Consider the following 23,618-nt stretch of genomic DNA (forward strand, 5'->3'; position numbering starts at 1 on the left):
TAATGGACACTGCTCTGAGGCTTCCACAGGGAAATGTTCTCAAGCCGCCAGAGAGGCATTTTAAACAAATAGCCTTATGACTAAAAAATCACCAGGCATTGGACAACTAAAAACTTGATAAAACGCCTGTCTCTTCTGTCTTAATATAGATTAAAAGTGTGATGTTACTAGAAGGAGAATTTGACTAATTTAGATATAATCAGAGAGTCGAGGTCAGATATCTTGTGGGTGAATTAATTGTTGGATATCTGTATGATAGTTGTTTTGTTGTTTATATGATTTGGTTTGAGACAGGGTCTGCCGCAAGCTGACCTTGAGTTTATAATCCCCCTGCCTCAGCCTGCTGAGTGCTGGGATGGCAGGTGTGTGCCAGCACCTCAGCTGTGTGAGACTTCCGGGTAGGAATACTAACGCTACAGCATGGGGCTGAAGTTTGGAGCAGCTGGGACATCTTCGGAGTGTCGTCTGCTCTCCCCACTGATAGTTCTGAGATGAAAACCACTTCTAGAAGTCATGTGATTTTCAAGGAGACTTCTTTTAATTATATTAAATGGTATTTCAAAGGGAACAGCTGGCTTGGAAATTATAGTCATAACTTTTAACACGTAACAGATGATAATAATCAGCCTCTGATTTGAGAGGGGACAGGAAAGATGAACTAGCTAAGATTACAGGCAGGGTGCGTGTTCTAAGGCTCCGTGCACTGGTTAGCGGTAGGTGGCAAGATTCTGTACTGTCTCATAGTGAAGACAGAGGGCCCACAACCAGTAGTTACATAATGATGGTGGTAGGCAGTCGGCTCCCTCCACTTATCTCAGGAGAGTGTTTCCTCGGAGAATGTTCATGAAATAGCCTCCCATAATCCTTACTGTAGTATCAGATACAGACAACCATTATGCAATGTCCTTCCACCTCTACTGGGGGCACAGCACCGTGTAGATCAATACAGTGTTCTAGGCGTGCGTTTGAGAACCACACAATCCAGGTTCTTTCTTTCTCCCATCACCCCCTCCTCTGTGTGTGTGTGTGTGTTTACACATGCATGTTCCCTATGTATGGAGGCAAGACAACTTTCAGGACTTTGTTCTGCTCCCCACCCCCGTCACTGTGAGTGCCGATGGTCAATCTCAGGTGGTCAGACTTTCACATCAAGCACTTTCACTCACTGACCCATCTTGCCTGCCTGGTGCCGTGAGTTTTGACTACTGGTTCCCTTTCAGGTCACAGACTTCTTTAGGAAGTGGATGCCGGCTCTGTATCCTCCTTGCCTGGGCACACCTAGCCTTGCATTACACTTTAGGAGAGTCACAGATTTCAAGGATCAGGCTCTCCCTCTCCCTGCCTTCTTACCTCTGCCCCTCTCACCATGGACTCCAGGCTAAGTCACCATCTCCCCAGCCCTGGTCTCAAGTGGCAAGAGGCCTCTGCGTAGCTGTGGTAAGAGCCTGGAGCCCAGCCTGCTTGTGCTGACGACACAGTCATCGGCTTCCACAGGAACTCAAAGAGGATGAGTCTGTCTGTGACAGCTGATGAGCTTAGCAAGATGTGCCTGAACACAAGGTGTTCGTCCCTTCTACCTTGGCAGGGATGTGGTCAGGAATGTGACATCGGAGAGAACAGCATTGAGAAGTGTCCTCCTCACAGAGAAGTGTGCTGACTTGAGCCTAGAATAATCACTTGTAAAGCAGAGTTACAAAGCACTCTCCAAGCTACTGCAGAAGTGAATTGTCGGTCTGCAAGTGTTTTCTGTTTTCAGTTAAGGGTTTGCAAAAGGTTTCATTTAACTCTCTGCAGCTTCTTGGTGAAGCCTCGGGAAGGAGGATGACTTTATCTGCTTTGGGGATGTTGTCACTGGGAAGTGTCATCTGCAGAAGTCATGTTCATTGGGCGTGCCTGCCCAGCGTCTCACGGCTGTGCTTTCTCTTCTGTTGCAGTGCGCTAATCTTGGGGGCGTCAGGTGGAGTTGGTACTTTTGCGATACAGGTAAAAGGATTTCTTAATCTTGTGACTAGGAAGATTTTTGTTTGTATGAATTTATAAATTTATATATTATAAATTACTGTCCTCGAAAGCCGAGTCTAGTGTACTTGTTAGTTTTGTTAACACCAACTTTAGTTACCTGGGAAGAGGGACTGTCTATCAAATCAGCCTATGAGCGTGTCCGTGGGGCATTTTCTTGGTTAATGTTCACTATGGATGGTGCCACCCAGGACAGGTGGCCCTGAGTTGTATAAAGAAAGCAGGCTGAACAAGCTGTGGAAACCCCAGTGGACAGTACCCTCCATGGCCTCTGCTTCAGTTCCTGCTCTGACTCCCTGTCTAATGGACGGTAGTCTGTGAGCTGAGATACTGTACTCCCCAGATTGGGTTTGGTCAGTTTTAACACCGTAACAGAAAGCTAGGACATCCAGGAACTGCCTTTTAATGTCAGTGACCTGAATGGCCTTATCTAATAATCAAAGGGAACAATAGCCTCTCCGGTAGTTTAACTTGGAAACCTTAAAACAGTTAAAGAAGTAAAAATGGCTGAGAGTGGAGCGGACAGCCAGGGTGGTTGTAGGTACTAGTTTGCAGGAAGCAGCATATACCAACAGCTGTTGCTGCTTTCAGTCAAGAATGTTACAGGCTTTTGTAGAAATTAATGAGCTGATTCTAAACTACACAGAGAAATGCAGCAGCCAAAATGTGCTTTCAGAGTGATCTATGTATTCAATGTAAAGCCAACGAAAAGGTCACATCCCTTTGTGCCATAGGTAGCAAGCTTATTCTGAAATGAAGACACAGTTGCAAGGTAACCCGAGCAGCCACAGTTTTGAAAAGGAATAAAATTATTTCTAAATTTCCAAATCTTCAACTTACTATTAAGCTAGAGTAATCTAAATAGTGGGAGAGTGGCACGAGATGGAACTCTCCTCCCCTCCCTCCCTCCCTCCCTCCCTCCCTCCCTCCCTCCCCCTGTGTGTGTGTGTGTGTGTGTGTGTGTGTGTGTAGGGGGGGAGGGGGGGAGGGAGGGAAAGAGAAAAGAGAGCACAAGAACACAGAATGGAAGGGAATTAAATATGCAGACACAGATCTAGACACACACACAGTGCTGCTGTTTAAACTGCAGCGTTTTCTGCATGCTTCTGTGTCTCTGTCGGTGTGAGACTATGCCGTGTGTGCACAGTGCCCGAGAGGCCAGAGAGGGCCTTAGATCCTGACGTCGGAGTGACAGTGGCTGTGAGCTGGTAACTGATGTATGACCCTGTGGGAGCGTAGCCAGTGCTCTTATGAGCCGTGTCTCTGGCCCCACCATCTGATTTTCAACAAGGAATGGCAAAATCATTGCGAGAAAGTGTCGTTCTAACAGATGATAAACAACTTGGTGTCCCCACGTGATACCCAAAGTAGTTCAAGAGGCATCAAAGGTTAAACCTAAGAGAACAACTGGAAAACTCCTAGGAAACCAGCTATCAGTACTCATCGCCTTACATTTGGCAGCACGTTCTTAGGTGTGACACTGGGACATAAGCAAGTGAACTTTATCAAGTTAGAATCTTGATACATCAAAGGGCACTGTCAAGGAGTACAGAGAAGAGCAGCCCACGTGTCCTAGGTGCTTTCCCTGTGGCTGTGACAGAGATAAGAGGCAAGGACGTGCTCGGGCTCACAGACCTAGGATGCAGAACCTCGGGGCAGCTGATCTTTCACACAGCCAGGAAGCAGAGAGCCATGGGTGCTGTTCTCAGCCAGCATCCTCCTTCCTATGCAGTCTGAGAGCACAGCCCAGGAAGCGGGTGTGTGTGTGTGTGTGTGTGTGTGTGTGTGTGTGTGTGTGTGTGTGTGTGAGAGAGAGAGAGAGAGAGAGAGAGAGAGAGAGAGAGAGAGAGAGTCTTCCACCTCAGTTGTCTGCCTGATAGACAATCCCTCACAGGCCTGCCAAGAGGCGACAGGCTCGCACCAGGGGATTTAGATCCTGACAAGTTAGCCATCAGTATAACCCTCACACAATGCAGAGCATTTACAAGTTAGTAATCTGAACAGGGTTTGGTCTCCACACTACATAAAGAACCCACACTTGAACAACAAAAAACCAATACCACTTTTAAACCATAAAGTATGCCAAACATGGTGGTAAATGCTTGTAATCCCAGCACTTGGAAGACTGGGGCAGGAGGATCTTTAGTTTGAGGCCAGCCGAGGCTACATAGTGAAATTCTGTGTTAAGGAAAGAAAGCACAATGCAGCACATTACTGTGCACAGTGAACATACACCAGTTAAAGCACAGGAGAACCTCGTTACTGCACACAGTTCACATACACCAGTTAAAGCACAGGAGAACCTTGTTACTGTGCAGTTCACATACACCAGTTAAACCACAGGAGAACCTCAGCATAGACTGTTGTTGACAGAGCATGTGGAAATGGCCTGTTCAGAACTACAATGAGACTCTGTTGAGCACAGCAGGAAGGTCCTTGTGCCCACAGATCTCCAGAGAAACCAGGAATGTTAAGCACACAGAATTGTCTTTCTAATGAAAAACCTGTTTTTCCACCCCGAAAGCTGAGGAGAATTGGAGGAGGCTAGCAGCCTGGTGATCTGCGCTATCTGTTGGGCCAGAGCTTATCAAGCGCCTACAGCCAGGACCAGAAGATATAGCTAATGGTCTAAATGACCCTTACAGCTGGGTGACCCCAGCTCCCACACCAGGACCAGATGATATAGCTAATGGTCTAAATGACCCTTATCTGTATAGCCCCACACCCTCACAACCTGGACTAGCAGTGGCTAATAGCCTAAATGTTCTCTCTGCTGACTGTGTGACCAGATCAGGCCAGACTCGTAGGCCCCTAAGCTCGCACAGGGGGCCTCTCTCTAGAACCCACCTTCTTGAGCTGAGTTTCACTGTAATCCCACGTCCTTGTGTACCGTGGATTGTACTGCACCAGGAAACTCTTTCCCGCATTACACAGGACTTAAAGCCATTGGGGGTAAAGTGCCTGGCGTCAGACCCCCGGGCTGACAAAGTCCGTGATAATTGTTGAACTATGTATGTTCTATCACAGCTCGGTTCTCTATGCCCCAGCATTTACTTGTTATTGTTTTGTTTAATCACAACCACCCTAGTAGGTATGCCATGGCATCTTAAAGGTGTCACAGGTGAGGCAGGTACAAGATACAATGAGGCCTGTCGGGCTGGGGATTTAGCTCAGTGGTAGAGCGCTTACCTAGGAAGCGCAAGGCCCTGGGTTCGGTCCCCAGCTCCGAAAAAAAGAACCAAAAAAAAAAAAAAAAAAAGAATGAGGCCTGTCATTGGACGAGAAGGAAGGATGGGCGGGAGGAAAGTTTGAAGGAAGAGGAGGAGACAGAGAGTAGCCGGGGACAACATGGATGCTGACGTTAAGATTCCAGGCTGTACCTTTATAGGTTGTTATGAATGTTCTTAAGGAATGGATGATACAGGGCTTTGTATGTTTAGGTGGGCAATTGGATCAGAGGTTATTGTGTTGCGTGTTCTTTCATGTAGCGATTTAAGTGAAAGAAAATGTGTGGTGGCCGGAGACACTGAGCCACTGTGGAGTTGGGATGTGTGTCTCTGGCATGGAAACCTGCCTTGGGAACTGGATGGGTAGAGAGATGGCTGCCAGGCTCAGAGAGAGGCCTTTGGCAGTGTGATATGGGATGGAGCAGAGCGGGTGAGACGCTTTGCTGACTGAGACTAAGATGTCTTGGGGCACTGTGGTGCCAGACAGACCTAGTGGGGATAAAGAGACATTTTTATTTTTTCTGTTTTTACAACAGTTTCTGCCATCGCTTACCATGTGTATTTGGGGCGGGGTCTGTTACCTGAACTTGAAGCTCCCTGCTTTTGCTGGACTACCTGGCTAAACAGCTCAAGGCATCCCTGTCTGCCTACCTGCACTGGGACTGTGGGCCTATGCTGCCTACCATGCCTGGCCTTTAACATGGGCGCTGGGGATCCGAACTCAGGTCCGCCAGCCGGCCTAGCAGGTGCCTCGCCAGTCTGGTTATCGTCCCAGCCCCAGACGCGCCGTCTGACCCTGCACATTCTGCTATGCAAACGAAGAGGAGCTGGAACTTTGTATTCTGGGTGCTTGTCAGGTACTGACTTCCTGAGCAAGCGTGACTATGTCTGGCTTCTCTTCTCAGCCCTTTGCCTTTGTCACTGTAGGTGCTAAAATTGAGGCCGGTCACTCTCCTGGTTTTCTGATCCTGGTGGCACTGCGTAGACTCCAGGAAGGCAAGGTTATCTTGCCTGTGGAGGGGAGATCTAGTGGGGTTTTCTTGACAAACGTTTGTATCTGATAGGTAGCGTCCTGCAGTTCTTGTCAAGAGGGGAGCTTAAAGGTTCTCTAGAGATTGCACTCTGGTAGGTGTGCACTGGGCCAGTGTCTTCTCTCCCCTCTGCTCCCCCACCCACTGCAGGTAATGAAGGCGTGGGGCGCTCATGTGACGGCAGTTTGCTCGAAAGACGCCAGTGAGCTTGTGAGGAAGCTTGGGGCAGACGAAGTCATCGATTACACGATGGGCAGTGTGGAGGAGCAGCTGAAATCTCTAAAACTGTAAGTAGTGTTTCCGTGGGGAAGGAGGCCAAGATCACATTAACAAAACATAACGGTATAAAACGGTTTACCAACGATTGACGTCTCAGCCTTACAAAAAAGTTGTCTCTTTAAAAATACCTAGTCTCTTAAAACCTAAAGTTCATAAAATTCTACCCCCTTTCTCTCTCTGCCTGTCTGTCTCTATCTCTGTCTCTCTCACGTTTAAAGTCATCTGGGGTCCTTCAAGGGGCTTGGGTCACTTCTTTGGCTGCCCCCTCTGCAGCACACACAGCTTGTCTTTTTGCTGAGGCAGGATCCACCACACTGCTGCTGTTCTTGGGGCTCTGCCGTGGGACCAGCATCTCCAAAATGCTGGGGGCTCTGCTGCAGCTGGGCTCTCTTCGTGGTGCCCAGCCGCAGCTTCTCCCCATGACCCCTTCAGTCCTGGCCTCCATCTGCTACTGAGGCTGCACCTTCACCAATGGCCTTCCATGGCCTCTCACAGCGCCCAGCCTCAGCTTCTCCCTATGACCCCTTCATGCCTTCAAAACCAGTACCACCTGGGTGACTCTCATGTAAAGTTTGGCTGCCAGCATAAGGTACAACGGTGGCCACCTTGGACAAAGCTTTGTGTGCAGACTCTGAGGAAATATTACCCCAAAGATAATGATCACTTCAGTGATGGCTGTCTCTTCAGTGATGGGGCCTCCTCTTAGTCACTGCTAGTGACTTAGCTCTGTTGACCACCCTCAGTCGGCCCAGCAGAGCCAAGGTTCTCCTTCAGAGGTTCTGGTCTCTTGTTGATCACAGCCCGTTTTCTTCATCTTCACCTGACCAGCACCTCAGATTCTCAGTTCAGAATAGCAGATAGCCTCGACAGGGTCTCTAAGGGATTCTCAATCCTCCCTCCAGACTTCACAGGCCAGGCCCCCATAGTCTGTGCTGTGATGAAACATGGTGATCAAAGCAGCCTGAGGAGGAGAAAGTTTGTGTTGTGTTTCCACAGCACTGTTCATCATTGAAGAAAGGATAGCGTAGAAGTTAGGTCTGGTTCTCCCTCCCAGCCCAATGTCCTAGAAAAAGACTCAGACTCAAATACATTTACACATACCTTGGCCACCATATAGCTAGGCTCTTCTCTGACTATATCATAACTCAAATTAACCCATTTACTGTTATCCACATTCTGTCACATGGCTGGTTACCTGTGCTCAGGCACCATGCATCCATCTCGGTACATCTTCCCATATGAATCTTCCAACCTCACACTATCCCAGAATTCTTTCTGCCTCCCAGATGTCCCACCTCATATTTCCTCCTAAGCTGTAGGCCATCAGACTCATTATTGACAAGTACCACAGCCATATACAAGAGTCTCTCTACAGGACAGGAACCTGGAGGCAGGAGCTGATGCAGAGCCCCAGGGAGGTGCTGCTCACTGGCTTGCTCCTCCTGAGTGACTCAGCCTTCCTACAGAATCCAGGACCACCAGCCCAGGGATCACCCCAACCAACAGTGGGCTGGACCCTTCCCCATCAATCACTAATTAAGAAAATGCCCTGTAGGCTTGCCTACAGCCCATCTTATGGAGGCATTTCTCCATGGCGCCTTCTCTCTGATGACACTGGCTTGTGTCTGTCTAGCACAGTGCACTATAAAACATTGAAGCGGGGATATTAAATGCTGTGCACGTGTGTGTGTGTGTGTGTGTGTGTGTGTGTGTGTGTGTGTGTGAGAGAGAGAGAGAGAGAGAGAGAGAGAGAGAGAATATGAATATGAGAATGTGTCCACTAACTGGGAGTGGCATAGGCTTTGGAACCTCAGAGCTCGCCCGCCGTGGTACATCTCCAACAAGGCCACACCTCCTAATCAGATCCAAACACTTCCACCAACTGGGAACAAACGTTCAAATATAGGAGCCTGTCGGGTCGTTCTCATTCAAACCAGCGCAGACACTTTAGTAGATTTTATAATTGCAGCCTCTATCTAGAGGTTGAACTCGGAATCAGTCTGTTGTAAACTTGTGACTTCCTCCAAGTAGCAAATTTCTTGATATTTGAATCTTAGAAATTTTACAGCAAGAAAGACTTTGAAATCTCTTTCCAATTCGAGTACATAAGTCCGAGTTGATAAAGTAGAGGTGGGGGTTCTATGGGTGTTTTGTTAGCTCAAGGTCATGCCGTTGACCACTCCTGGCCTACCTCAGCCTACAGCTTCTCCCCAGTTCGCCCGTTCCACACAGGTTTTACCCCCCACAGCTTGAGTGGCTCACACAGTGCATTAGGAACACAGTAGAAACTTTCCTAATGAGGAGCGTGATGCTCCAGTAAGGTCGCTCCTGCTGGCATAGCCTTTAACTTTTGTCCGTCTCTAGTTTAAAATCCCACGGAAGACTTGGTACCCTTGAAGCTGGCCAAAGCTAGTTTAGAAGCTTTGATGTTTGACTTCCTCCAGATGAACTTGGAAGGGGAAAAAACTTTACCCAGGAGGGATTCTCCAGTTGTTTAATATATACACATGCATTTTCTAAACAGAACTTTGGTTTTGAAAGTGCTTAAAAGCTTTCGTGGTTTCTATCCATTTGAGCCTGGTCTAGGACTATAACCGCTTAGGTTAGATTTAGAGATTTGATATCTGTCAGCTCCGTGAAGTCTGTTGTGCAATTTGGGGTGGGGGCACGTCAGAGGAACACTGCAGGCTGAGAAAAGCGTGTTAGTTTTTCTTTTCTCTTTCTCTTTTTCCTTCTGTGCATTATCTTGATGCTAAAACACACAAAAAGAACATTCCAGAAGATGAAGGGGGCACATTTCTGTCAAGTCATTTTTACGGGCAAACATTTTAAGTGTACTTCTCTTTCAAGTAGTCATGTATACTGACAAATACGCTGCCATTGAAGGACGGTTCTGCAGTCTAACCAGGGATGGCGGGGTCCCTCAGCTAGACAGCCTCAGCTCTCAGGGACTGTGTGACACTCGGTTCTCTGCATAGTAATAACCCAAATCACCCGGCTCAGACACACTTGCTTAGGGCATGAATGAACCGAGCAGATGTGCCTTCTCCCCTCCATCCAAGGCATCCGCCCCTCTCGGATGATGCAGTGCGCATGGTTTGTGAGTGGTCGCTGAGTCCACCCTGTAGCCAACTACCCGTGGAGTAAAGAGGTTCTGTATCCCAGGTAGAGACTGACAAAGTGTCTTTGTTTGATCCTCTCCAGGTTTGACTTCATCCTTGATAATGTAGGTGGATCGACTGAAACATGGGCTCTAAATTTTCTCAAGAAGTGGTCAGGAGCCACCTATGTGACTCTGGTGACTCCTTTCCTCCTGAACATGGACCGACTGGGCATTGCCGATGGCATGTTGCAGACTGGAGTCACTGTGGGCACAAAGGCACTGAAGGTAGGAAGGTGAATCCTGATTGGTGGGATGAGCAGTGCCCGTCGGGAACTGGTTTGCCGCTCTCTCTTCTCTTGGAGCCAGCCTGCCACAGGGGCTGCCAGCATGGTCTCTAGACTCAAAAAGCAGGGTTCAAGTTCTGACCTCTGCATATTACTTATGTTTCCAGGCCTATAAGGTGAGGTTGCTAATCTGTGAGCTTTACTGTGCTGCCGTGAGCACTAAACGGCACTCCACGTGAAGGGCGTGGCGCAAGGCCTCGGACATAAAGGCTTTATTCGTGCTGCTTGTGATTCGCTGTGACTACTTCTCTTGCTTCCCTCGGCTACACCTTCTGCCTCCTTCCTGCCCGTTCCTAAAGGTCTGCTTTCTCAGCAGCCTGAACACATGCAACCCTCATCCGTGTGGTAGAGACTTTGTGAGGCAGTCTCTGGCTGCCGTGCCCGTGCCTGGTTCCCACCCTGTGGGGTACAGAACCTCACGGAACGTGTTCTACTTCAGCAGCCGTGAAGGCTGATGTCTCGTGATGCTGGCATTACCACACCTGTCCCAGCACTGCTTCTCTCTGGTGAATCACTGTTTACCGGATGGGAGTTCCTGGGACGTTAGATCCATCAGGCTGACTGTACTGACAGGCCGCTATGTCTATGGCCAAACTGAATGCCCCCAGGGAGTGGTAGGCCTTGGACACTAGAGCACATAGCCTCAGTTACAGGACTGAGAGTAGGGCGTAAGTGTCTCCTCTCTACTGAGCGCCATCACCTCTTGTCACCACAGAGGGGGCAGAGGCTGGTATACTTACAGGTTGTAAATTAGAGTAATTTTAGGGCATTGAATTAGAGGTGAAATGGTATACAGGATAAAAGAAAAGATGATGAAGACAGGTGTTGCTTTTTTCCTTTTGAGACAGGGTTTCTGTGTAGCCCTGACTGTCTTGGAACTCACTCTGTAGACCAGGCTGGCCTTGAACTCACAGAGATCTGCCTTAAAGACGAGATATTTCAGACTCAAGTCCCTCAAGTAGAAAGGCCCTCAAAGTAGAAAGGCCCTCAAGCCTTGTTCATTGGTGGACTTAGCTGGCTTCACTGTGTGGCTGTTTTTAGCTTTCCTTCCCTTTCCTTCCACTGTCTTTTTTCTGCATGTTTTTTGATGAGGTGCTAGGGGTTGAACTTGGCCTCACCCATGCAGTCACAGTGGCCCTTGAGATGGCCTCTTTGTTTTGTTTTGTTTTTAGATGGGGTTTTATTATGGAGGCCACACTTACTGAGACTGTGATCCTTCTGCCTCACAGGTGTGCTCAGCCTTCAACTGCTACTTTAAACAAGTTGTCATCGTTGTCTTGTGTGTGTGTGTTTCCTGCATGTGTGTATGTATACTGTGTGTAACCTAGTGCTGTTAGAGACGAGGAGAGCGTGCTAGATCCTTGGAACTGAACTGGAGTTGAGGACGCTGGTAAGCTACCATGCAGGTATTAGGAACCAAACTCGGATCCTCTGCAAGAGCCGCAGGTGCTGAGCCGTCTCTAACCGCCTTTAAGTTATGCTAAAGATCAACCTGGAAATGAGGCCTCGTCACACAGAGATGTCTGAGAGCTGGGCTTGCCCCATTTTGATAGCATTTCCCTCAGCTCCTGCACCAAGACACCACTATTTGAATGTAGCGTGGGCTACACGATGAGACCCTGTCTCAAGCGAGAAAAGAATAAAGTGGGCACCGAGGTAGAGTTGAGGCCTCCCTGGTAAGAGTGTTGTCTCCCTTTATCTTGAGAGGTCTTGCTCCACAAAGATTAGATGGCTTGGCTCTTACAAGAACGACCATGGGTAGACCCAGCCATGGTATAAAAACAATTATACTCTTTCTTTATTCCTGTCAGACTTAGAAACAGAAAACAACTTGTAGTGACTTATTCCTAAAACAGTTTTAAATGTAGTAAGTCTCTTAGCTTCCTGCAAACATCGGTGGGGAATGCCTGCAGCTCTGGGCCCTGACTCCTTGTAGGTAAGCCATTCCATGCATGGGACTGGTCGGGCTATCATTTAAGGCAAGGTTCCCTGCGGTGATCACACGGGAAGCCGCCTGAGTTTACACGGTAAGTCGTGCCCGTTTGCTCACTCCGTACATGCTACAGAGAGTCTGCCGGAGGTCCTGGACATGCAATCACATGTCACCGGAAACGGGAAATGTGTCCATCTGTCCTGGTCATGCAGGGAATGTCCAGTTAGTGCAGTTAGCCAGGCCTTCTTTTCCATACGCTTACCTGATTCTTCTCTTCCTCGTAGCATCTCTGGCAAGGAGTCCATTACAGATGGGCCTTCTTCATGGCCAGCGGCCCGTACCTAGATGAGATTGCAGAGCTGGTGGATGGGGGAAAGGTAGGTCCACCCCCAAGCCCCTTCCTGGTGACTGTGTCAGCACTCTTCCTATAGACTGTCCTCCGGCCTCATCGCTGGGGCACCGCAGGAGGAGGGAGGGTGCTGTGTGCTGTTTCTGTTGCCATGGGGTTTGTGGAGAGGCTGCTCAGGATGCACAGTAGCTCAGCCTGTTCAGTCTCCCCCTGGGTTTACACATCAAGGGACAGGCGGGGGTGGGGTGGGCACATTCTATGATGTTCTTAAAGACACCCAGTCAGCAAATCGCAGAGCTGGGCCTGAGCTGGGTGGCTAGTATTTTGGTAATGATCTTTGAAAGATGGCACCCTCTGCACAAAGAGGAGAAGGTGCCCACAGGTTCTCAGGAAAACTCCTGGAGCTGCCTCGGTGCTGGGGAGGCTGCCCTGGTGGTGAGGCATTTCCAGGTAGGGAGAACAGTATTGGATCTAAGCCCCCGCCATCACCTGGGTGAGAGGTAGTTCCCCAGGCTTCCGGTCCAAGATTAGTGTGCAGAAGAGTAGGGCACCGGCGAGGCCTGAGCGGAGACAACCACTGCTCTTTTGGCTGCTGCTGCCTGGCCTGTAAGGACTTCACAGAAAACTTGTGTTGGCTTTTGTCCTGTTGACGGTGTCCTTTGCCTTACAGAAGCCTTTCAGTTTCACGAGGTCCCATTTATCAATTGTTGACTTAGAGTCTTGGCCATCAGTGCTGTTTGGGAAAGTTCCCCTGTGCTAGTGCATTCAAGGCTCTTTCTCACTTTCTCTTCTATTAGATTCAGTAAGTCTGGTTTTATGTTGAGGTCCTGATCCACTTGGCTCTGAACTTTGTGCAGGTGGTAATTGTGGATCTATTTCCATCCTTCTACATGCACAGCGCCAGTTAGACCAGCACATTTGCTGAAGATGCTGTCTTTTCCCCACTGTATGGTTTGGCTCCTTTGTCAAAGATCAAGTGACCATAGGGGTGTGGGAGCATTTCTGGGACTTCAGTTCTATTCCATTGGTCTACCTGCCTGACTCTGTTCCAATACCATGCAAGTGGGTTTTTTCTTTTCTTTCTTTTTTTTTGTTTTTTGTTTTTTGTTTTTTGTTTGTTGTTTGTTTTTTAACCACTATTGCTCCGTAGTACAGCTTGAGGTCAGGGATGGGGATTCCCCAAAAACTTTTTGTTGTTGAGAATTGTCTTCACTCTCCTGGGTTTTCAGTTTTTTCATATGAAGTTGAGGATTGCTCTTTCCATGTCTGTGAAGAATTGAGTTGGAGTTTTGATGGGGATTGCATTGAATCTGTAGATTGCTTTGGTAAGGTGCCATTTTTACTATATTAATCCTGCCAATCCGTAAGCATGGGAGGTCTTTCCATCTTCTGAAATTTTCAATTCCTTTCTCCAGGGACTCGAAGTTCTTGTACAGGTCTTTCACTTGCTTGGTTAGAGTCACCCAAGATATTTTCTATTATTTGTGGCTATCGTGATCCCTTTCTTTCTCAGGCTGCTTATCATTTGTATAAAGGGAGGCTACTGATTTGTTTGAGGTAATTTCATGTCTAGCCACTTTGCTGAACTTATGAGCTGTAGGAGCTCTCTGAGAGGAGGGCAGCCTCTCAGAGGCAAAGGGGAGGGGGATGGAGGATGAGGGGAAGAACTCTTAGGGGAGGGGGTTCGGGGAGGGAGTCACATTAGGGATGTAAATAAACAATTGATTAATAGTAGAAAAGAAGATGAATGTTGCTGAGGGCTTCAGTCTCCCCTTTGGAGTCTTTTCAGGGCACCCCAGGTGGTAACCTTCAGTGGTTGGGTTTTGTTTTTTTATTCACTCATACAATAAATACATCCTGACTGCAGCATCCCCTCCTCCACTCTTCCCTGCCCCCTCCCTGCACTCTCCCCTGATCCTGGTGGCTACTTTTCAGCCACTTAGGTGTGTGTTCAAGTCTCCTGGGCCAAGGCCCTGTGTATGCGGCCCACAAGAGCCCACGTCAGCAGCATTACTTTTGGTTCAGGTTTGAACCTCTTGCATTTTGTGTGCACAGGATTCCCCCGCATCCGACTCTATGCTTTTCTTTACTGCTGCCGAGAAAGGGAGCATCACTATGGGTGTAATAGTAGTGCCATGATGGCAGAGGGCTCTGTCCTAGCGAGCGCTGGTGTGTGTCCTGGTGTCTGCTCACGCTGCCCACATGCTGTCATGCTCTCTTGTATTCACAATATAGGACTTTGTCTCGACTTGGACATTGCTATTTACCCAACAGAGATGAGAGGTGATTTGTGTATATGTACCAACTACGTTTGGCAGACAACCAGTAGAAGAGCCCAGAAGGGACAGGAGAGAGAGATGCCTTTGATGTGAGCCTGGAGGAGGCGTCTGTCCTGCTCAGCTGCTGAACCCTGGGGACTCAGGGCACGGGGAGACCAGGTGTCTGTCACCTCTCTGCATTGAGGTGGATGTGAGAGGTCACTCACTGCAGGGAGTAACAACAGATCTTGAAAACTGCCCTCAGAAGAGACTTGCTCAGCTGAACAGTGACATTTCAAATCTCCAAGCTCTGAGGAGTGCGTAATGAATCTGGCTAGCAGGAGCATGAGAGAGGAGTTTGAACTTGCTGTTGTGATGTAAGCCAACTGCTCTTGGTTTTTAGATAAATATATTCATAAGATTCAAAACTGAAGGTCGAGGCTATTTCAGCTGCCTTTGACTGCATCCCTTGGTCACCAAGTTCTGCTTGGTGTAGATAAAACCAGCAATACTGTTTCCTGAAACTCCCAAAGGCATCTGTTCAAACAGGACAGGACAATGGGTGATGAGTCTGGGACCTGAGCTGGGTGGCTAGTATTTTGGTAATGATCTTTGAAAGCTGTCTCAGTCCTGGGGAGCTGCCCTGGTGGTGAGGCAGTTCCAGGTATAGGGAGAACAGTTGGATATAAACCCCCAACACCTGACAGAGTAATATTTCTGCGGGTAATGAATTGTTTCTCACGTTCCCTTTTGTTTTTAAACGCTCTTCTTTTTTATTTCATACTAGGATACTAAAATGTCCGTCATTCTTTATTTTGCAAACCTTTACTTTTTTTTTTCCACACCTCTGCACAGGTGTGCCAATATTTATTTGAGCTTTTACAAACAGTGCTTCAGTGGACAACCCAGCTTTGCTTTAAGTACTAACTGTGTGTGCGCGTCAGTTCCGGGAAAGGCAATTACTGAGCCCTGAGTAGTTTTGATAAATACTAAGACAGCAGCTTTTGAAATCCAGTGTTTAGTGTTTGCTGTGTCTCTGTAGCCCTCTCTCTTCACTCTGGTGTCCTCTTGCCCTTTGCTTTGTTTCACCTCAGAACAAATTGTTCTGGAAATGTGAGGAAAACTGCTAGTCACTGGTAACTTCAACTTCCCCGTTAGATCGTGCCTGGGGCTGAGGAGGTGACTGACTGGGTGAACTGCTGGCTGCAGCCGCTACACAGAGGGCAGGCGAGGTGGATGCCTGCAGTCTCAGCACAGGGAGGCAGAGACTCCCTGCCAGTCAGCCTAGCCAATCAGTGAACACCAGGTTCAGTGAGAGACCCCGCCTCAAAATAAAGTGGAGCAGTAGAGGGAGACACTTAATGTCAGCCTCTGATCTTCATGTAGACACATGGTGCATGCATACAGAGACCACCTCTCCACACACAAGCATCTGACTTAAGTCTTACCAATGGAGTCTCGTCAGCCCTGTGTGCACCCGTGAACATGGAGAGGAAGCAGATCACAGCGCCACAATACTGAGGAGTCAGACACACAGCATTGTCCCCACACCCTGACCTTGCTTTCTGGCAGGGTAGCATTCCGTAAATATTTCCGTCATTAGACTCCTCTGCCTTAAATGTGCCCACCATTCCAAGCCCAAGTGACAAGGAGCTGACATTTGCAGTGTGTTCTCCTGGAACTGCAGACTCAGACATTGCTTTCACGTGCTGTGACCATGAGGCTTCTGCTCACAGCATTTCATATAGACCCTGATCGTGGCCATGCGCAGTTTGGTTTAGACTTTAGGACTGACGTAACAACCAGGTTATAACTGGTGTCTTAACCAGGACTAGAATAAGAAAGTAAGCTGAATCCAGTCTTAGGTCTCCTAAGTTAAGAATGGCATTTAAAACTTTTTATTATTTAGTGTGTATATGTGTGGTGATTCTGTATGTGTGTGTTACATGTGTGTTTAGGTGCTCATGTGGTGTGTGTGTGTATGTTCATATGTACACAGGTACACCTGTGCCCGTGGTGGCCAGAGAACAAAACTGTCCCTGCCACCTTATCTTTTGAGAGAGGGTCTCTCACTGCACCTTGAGCTAGACTGACAGTCAGGGAGCACCAGGGATCCGTCTGTCTCTGCCTCCACTTGCTCGCCTTAGCCCAGAGCTGGGGTCACAGATGACTGTGGTTGTGAGCAGTGTTTTACGTGGGTACCTGGGCTCTGGACTCGGGTCCTTGTGATTGTGCCTATGTTTACCTACCAAGCCATCTCCCCAGCCCCAGATTTTACAATGTTTTACATTTGTGATGGAGTTTTACATTTATTTTATTTTACTTTAATGGGTATGGGTGTTTTTGCCTGCATGTGTCTGTGTACCACTTGTGTCTGGTGCCTATGCAGGCCAGAAGAGGGCATCAGATCCCCTGGGAATGGAGCCATCGACAGTTGTGAGCTGCCCTGTGGGTATTGGGAATTGAACCTGGGTCCTCTGGAAGAGCAACCAGTTCTCCTAACAGATGAGCCATTTCTCCCCCCACCCCCCACCCCCAAACACACTTACCATGTAGATCTGGCTGTTCTCAAACTCACAGAAATCTCGCCTTCTGAATGCTAGGATTAAAGGCGTGCACTACCATGCCTGCCTATGAAATTTTTAAACCCCTTTAAGGTCATGCACTTAATGCTCAGGTCTTTTCAGAATTCTAGTTGGTCATTCGAGCATGGCAGAGCTGTGACATGATCCTCCCAGAGTTTATTTCTTTATTTTTGTTGCCATCAGAAGAGCTCCCAGGTAACCCAGGTTCAATCTACAGCATCTGCTGAGGCCTGCCTCGTGCTCTGATCTGTGTGTTTGCTGTGAGTAGTCCCCTCCCACCAGCACTGTCCACTAGAGCTTTCTGCAGTGGTGGAAATGCCTCTCCGCATGCCCAGAGGGCAGCCACCGAAGCGCTGAGGACACTGAGTACTAGACTGTGGCTAGTGCAACGGGGAGACTGACCTTTTCAGTTTGGTTACTCACTTGATTAAATGTAACTTGTCACGTGTTTAGAGGGATGATTTCCCATCCACCAAACTATGGCCAAGCCACCTTAGCAGTAGACAAGGACCCAAGCCTCAGGCTTCACACTGCACCTGGACCCTGCTCCACTGGAAGAACATGGTGGTCTGAGGTTGATCCCTACAACCACTAGAAAAGCGTTCGCTTACCTGATACCCCAGCATCTCATCTTGTAGCCTCGATGCTTCCGGAATCCTTTTATTTTCTTGTTTGTTTTTGCCTTTGCTGTTTGTGTGTGTGTGTGTGTGTGTGTGTGTGTGTGTGTGTGTGTGTGTGTGTGTGTTTAAACAAGGTTCCAGGTCTCACTATGTAGCCCAGGCTGGCCTTGAACTCATGCTCTCACGTCTAGCCCCTGGCTTTGGGGTCACACATTGCGACCATCATGCCTGGCTGGAAAGGACTGCTTTGTGAATGCTCTCCTGATGGGTACATTTGTTCTCTTGGACCACAGCTCCACCCACCATTCTGCTCCTTTAATGTTCCTTTCCAGGCACAAGAAGTGCCCAGAAAACAGCAAACTAGAACAAAACTCCCCTCATCCTGTTGTCTTCTTATCCCCCGAGATTGCAAACCACCTTCTTCCTGGACATTGACAGGCCTGGGAAGTCCTGGGCTAAAGGGAAAATGGGTGAAATGGGTGTGGCCATCCCAGAGATGGCTCTGGGACTGTGGTCCCTATGCATTCACAGGGGTGTGGATTTGGACTCATGCCAGGAGCTCTTGAGTCTCCTTGATGTCTGTTGGTCCATCCTTGTGTACCTTGCCTTCTGAAGTCTGCAGCATCTATGCCTAGGGCATGTGTCTGCCAAGGGTGAGGCTGCGGAGTTGAGGGGAGTGGACAGCCAAGTCCCAAAACGCCATTATGTCACTTGGCAGTGTGGTCAAGGCTTCCAGGTCCTGACTCTGGCTGCTCCTGGAGGCTTTGGCTTTGCATAGACCACGGAGCGTTTGTGCTGTGTTTCAGCTTCCTGTGCTAAACACTCAGACACCCATCCCTGGTAGCTCTTCCTGCCCCTCAAAGGCTTGCCCACTGGCCGGTAAGCAGCAGTGCTGTGTGTGGTAAGCTCACACTTCGGGAGGTGAGTTTCCTGAGTCCCCATGTTAGGAGGGTGCCAGGTGGCAAGTGCTAATCCTGGGTCCTGTCTAAGGACGGGAAGGTGCGCTCAGGAGACCCACACTGGCTCCCACACTGAAACAGGGCTGCTGAAGTGCGTGTTTCCTGGTCGTCTGTGAGCCCCGGGTATCTGTGCAGTGGGAAGTGTGGCTTTGAGCCTGCCGGCTTTATAACAGGGCTCCCCTTGCCAAATGCACCCGAGCAGTGTCATCACATAATGTCCCACTTCTCTGTCAGTAACCTTTCTCTCCCCTCTCTGGGGTTAACGCTGATCCCTTTGTCTTTAACGAGCAGGCATGCCAGGTCCAGCGTGGACACCATTGCATTATGCAGCTAATCTCCCCATGCTGTCACATAGTCAGCCACTGGGGTGGGGGGCATTCGCTTGGCTATGGTTTGAAAGCCTCTTTTTCCCCATTGTTGTTTACAGGAATTGCTAAATGACTCATTATGCCATGGTCAGCCCTTCCGGCTCTTTGTCACAAAGGGCCTGCCCAGTCCGATTAAAGTGCGCAGCCACTGCGTGGCAGTCAGGTCAGCAGGTCAGCGTCCGAGCTCTGGCTGGGAGCACTGTGGTGAGCCTGGCTTGATGGCGCAGGCCGTGGGTCTGAGTGGAGTCTGGTTTGTGCACCTGCTCGAGCCTAGTGCTTTACGGGCAAGAGGCTCAGCGAGCTTTGCGAGCTGTGCAGAAGGGAGGGATGTGTGGATGGTGGTGTCTGGTGTGTAAAACAACAAAGGCAGAGACTCTTCTCACGAGTGTGTACATGCCTTTACTTACTCAGAACATAGTCTCTTCCCTATCCCGGAGTCCACTGTACCGGGGCGCACTGGAGAAAGCCTTCTCCAGTGGATACCCGCAGGTCATCCATTTACCAACTAAATGGCATTGGGGAAACCGTGTCCCTGGAGCTCTAAGGGGAGTGATGGGTTTAGCTTTCAAATGGAACACAGAACAGCCCAAGTGCCTTCCTTTCTCTGAGAGAGAAGGCAGCTCGGCCCAGCCCTTAATGTGCTTCTCCAGGTCTGGGGGCCTACTCGGTGCTGCTGTCAGTTAGTGACACCCTCCGTAAGCAATCTCCCACATTGCCTGTCATCCTGGGGGCTGGACTCAGGCTTTAGAGGCCAGCTCTTGAGCTGACTGTGGAAGGAAGGTTAGGACTCGGGTTGTGATAGCTCTCTGTAACCCTGACCTCCTTCTGCTCCTTCCTGGTGGAGGTGGAAACCATCAGGTGGTAGTGACAGGCCTGTGCAGTGGAGGGAGCAGTGGTGGTGACAGCAGTCCTGCCACTTGGCACAGCAACTCAGCTCTGTGCCCCAGAGTGTCCGAAGGAGGGAGTGACACCTACCCGGAAGTGTGTAACTCGAGGGGTTCCTCCAACACTGAGGGCGCTTCCCACTTGTACTGTGACTCTAGGCTTGCAGACTCGTGGGTGCAGAAGAATCTTTAGCTCTTGGGAGTATTGTGCCTGAGCTCTGAAAGTCACATCAGAGGAAATTGCATCAGATGCATCTGAAATGTCATAAGCCACCTCTTCCTTTGTCAAAGAGACGCTTTAGGCTCTGAGTCAGGGTGTGCCTGTGGCAGCTGATCCTTGTCAGCAGACCTGTGAGAAGCAATCCAGGGGCTGTCCGGTGGACAGTGACTGTGTCTGCCAGGCATTTGGGAGGAGGAGGTCAGGTGAACTTCTGCATGTGAGGGTGGTGCTGGGACCTGCTCTTGGGAGGTTCTGTCAGTACTGAGTGAGGTACTGTAAAGATAGAAGCAGTACCCACACCCCACTGAGGTGGCTGGGCTGGTGTTCCTCATCCTGTACCCGCTAAGCAGTCTGCTGTTGCTAAGTGGAATGCCCAAGGCCCAGAGAGCTCACACAGGGCTCCTACCTCACTGCTTTTCAGTTTAGTGACTTAAGCACCCATTACATGTTGTCGGTATATGGTAGATGTATAAGCGTATAGTTGTTTACAGTACATGTTGCTATTATAGATGTATAAAGATGTGATGTGTGCACAGATCCTTTCTGCTCTGACTAAATATATATGCAGATGTTTAAGACTAGAAAACAAGCTATGCTTGTGTGCTACTCCTGTACCACAGGGGACACGTCAGAGGCGGGCACTCAGCTGTAGGAGGCACATGATTTGAGAAGGCTCAGTGGTTCATCGAGCAGCTCGAGCAGCTCGGAGGGAGAACACACTGCAGGGGAAGGGTAGCAAGGGCAGTGAGGCCAGGGACGCAGGCCTGCAGAGGAGAGGCTAACAGACCAGAGCATACAGAGTTCGAAAGTAACAGAGGGCCAGTGGCATGGCTCAGTGTGAGCATTTGCCAAGCAAATCTCATGCCAACTTTGATTACCAGCAGGAATAGATATTTTATGTGCACTAGTGTTTTGCCTGCATTATGTTTGTGTGGGGGTGTTGGAGCCCCTGGAAACGTGGGTGCTGGAAATTGAACCCCAACCCTCTGGAATTGCAGCCACTGCTCTTAACTGCTGAGCCGTCTCTCCAGCCCCATGTGTAGGAGGGGTAGAAGGAGAGAACTGACTCCTAAAAGTTGTTTTCTGATTTCTACATATACCAGACAGCGCATTTATCTACACCCACACCACTCACACACAAACCACACACACACACACACTCTACACATACCACACACAACAACACTCACACAACCATACACATCTTACCACACAGATACAACCATACATATTACACTACATACAGCCATACACATCACACCAAACATACACACATAGCCACACACATCACACCACACACACAACCACACACATCACACCACACACACATACATCATACCACACACACATAACCACACACATTATAACACACATCACACCACACACAGAACCACACACATCACACCATACACACACACACACATCACACCATACACACACACCACACATACAACCACACACATAACACACACATACACATACATACACCCACACACATCACACCACACACACATACATCATACCACACACACACATAACCACATACATTATAACACACATCACACCACACACACAACCACACACATTATAACACACATCACACCACACACAACCACACACATCACACCATACACACATACACACACACACATCACACCATACACACACACACATCATACCACACATACAACCACACACATAACACACACATACACACACATACAACCACACACATCACACCACACACACAACCACACACACAACCACACAGTCTAATAAATAAAATAGACTTTGCAAAGAGTGCAAATACCATGCAGCATGAAGGCCAGGGCTAGGGTGCAGCATCTTGGGATGTCAGGTTTGGGGTTGTGGTAGGGCTCTGAGCAGGAGTGAGCGAGCATACAGAGTGGGGGTGAGGTGGAGTAAAGGTGAAATGGAGAGTGAGATTGGAGAGATGAGATGGAAGGAGGAGAAGTCGGGAAGGGAAGCTGGAGCCCTGACATAGGCACGTGAGGAGGAGGCCGCCTGGAGGGAACCCACTGGTGCTCTGCCTCGGAGAGAGCAGGTCTCCTCACCAACCATCGGTCTCTTCTTGTGTTTTGTAGATTCGGCCGGTTATCGAGCGGACCTTCCCTTTTTCTGAAGTCCCCGAAGCCTTCCTGAAGGTGGAGCGCGGCCACGCCCGAGGAAAGACGGTGGTCAACGTAGTTTAAATAGATGCGTTTAAATGGGTGCATGTGGCCAGCCTTGGAGTCGCTGGTCTCCTCGCTGAGTGCCTCTGATCAGACAGCTAGCCCTCACCGGATATTCTCCGGTTAGACTTTAAGCTTCGTGATCTATTCAAAAACCTAAGCATGGACTGGTGAGAGCGCTCGGCAGGTCAGGTTGCCCGCAGTGGAAGCATGGCCTCCTGGGGTCAGTTCCCGGAGCCCACACAAAGGAAGGGGAAAGAACTGATTGCACCAAATTGTTCTCTCACACCCCGTGTACACACCTCCTCAGTGATCAAGAAGATACACAGTGCGTGTGTGGGCACACTCGCCAGGCACACTTGTGGACCTCACAGGGAACCTTCGGTGGTCAGGGCCTCTACCATGTAGAACCCAGGGCATAAGGTTTGGCGGCAGGTGCCTTTACCCACTGAGTCATCGCACTGGCCCAATAAAAAACTTTTAAAAAAATATGTTTTAAAAGTACCTTTAAAACTAATTATTTAAGTTGACGTACAGAATGGAGTTTCTTCTTGGTTCTCCATGTGTGCCATGAAATGTAGCCTTTTTTGCTAATCATTGGCCAATGCTCAGTACAAAACTGTCAGCTCCCGCACTTGCCTGGAGCAGTGGGAAGTACGTGGTGGTTTGTTTTGTTTTGTTTTCTGTCATGTGTGTGGGGACTTTGCCTATATGTATGTGCAGCACATGGCCTGTCTTGTATCTGGGAAGGCCAGAGGTGGGTGTTGGATCCCCTGGAACTAGAATTAACAGGTAATTGTGAGCTGCCATGTATGTGCTGGGAATTGAACCTGGGCCCTCTGGAAGAGCAGCCAGTGTACTCAACTATGGAGCTGTCTCAACCTCCACACAGTGTCTGTTTTCATACGCTGCTGTCTGACCAAGCTTTGTAGGTTTTGGTGGCCTTTTTGTAGCTCAAACCCCACCATCTTACCTTAATGTCTGTGGGATTCTAAAACAGGTCAGAACATCTCCCAAGGACCCACATGTGCAACATACACTCGTGATATATTGGGAGGTGGCAGGGTAGGTCGTCACCTGGTGTACCAGAAACCAACCTGAGTAAGCTAAGGGGAACAGGCTGGTCTGCAGCCCCCCTCTGGGGCCTCTGCTTCTGTCCTGCCTCCAGGCTCCATCATTCCTTGAGTTCCTGCCCTCCATTGTGGATGGTAATCTGAGGTGTAATAAAGCCCTTTCCTCCTCAGCTT

The 23,618-nt window shown here is 49.0% G+C and overlaps 1 protein-coding gene across 4 annotated transcripts in view; it reads left to right on the forward strand.

Moving 5' to 3' along the window:
* Rtn4ip1 (reticulon 4 interacting protein 1) overlaps window positions 1–22,860 on the forward strand; it is a 39,333-nt gene extending 16,473 nt beyond the window's left edge. Inside the window, exons 5-9 of one of the 4 annotated variants that reach the window (XM_063279188.1) lie at window positions 1,935–1,983; window positions 6,428–6,564; window positions 9,761–9,944; window positions 11,940–12,030; window positions 12,221–12,316. In XM_063279188.1, coding sequence (XP_063135258.1) covers window positions 1,935–1,983; window positions 6,428–6,564; window positions 9,761–9,944; window positions 11,940–11,981 — 412 coding nt within the window. In that variant the 3' untranslated portion in view covers window positions 11,982–12,030; window positions 12,221–12,316. Of the gene's footprint in view, window positions 1–1,934; window positions 1,984–5,782; window positions 6,101–6,427; window positions 6,565–9,760; window positions 9,945–11,939; window positions 12,031–12,220; window positions 12,317–22,284 lie in introns of those variants that run through there. The other 3 variants (NM_001107644.3, XM_063279189.1, XM_063279190.1) reach the window with 3 other exon arrangements.
* Window positions 22,861–23,618: the final 758 nt, after the last annotated feature.

The sequence above is a fragment of the Rattus norvegicus genome, chromosome 20 (assembly GCF_036323735.1).
Source record: "Rattus norvegicus strain BN/NHsdMcwi chromosome 20, GRCr8, whole genome shotgun sequence".
NCBI lineage: Eukaryota > Metazoa > Chordata > Mammalia > Rodentia > Muridae > Rattus > Rattus norvegicus.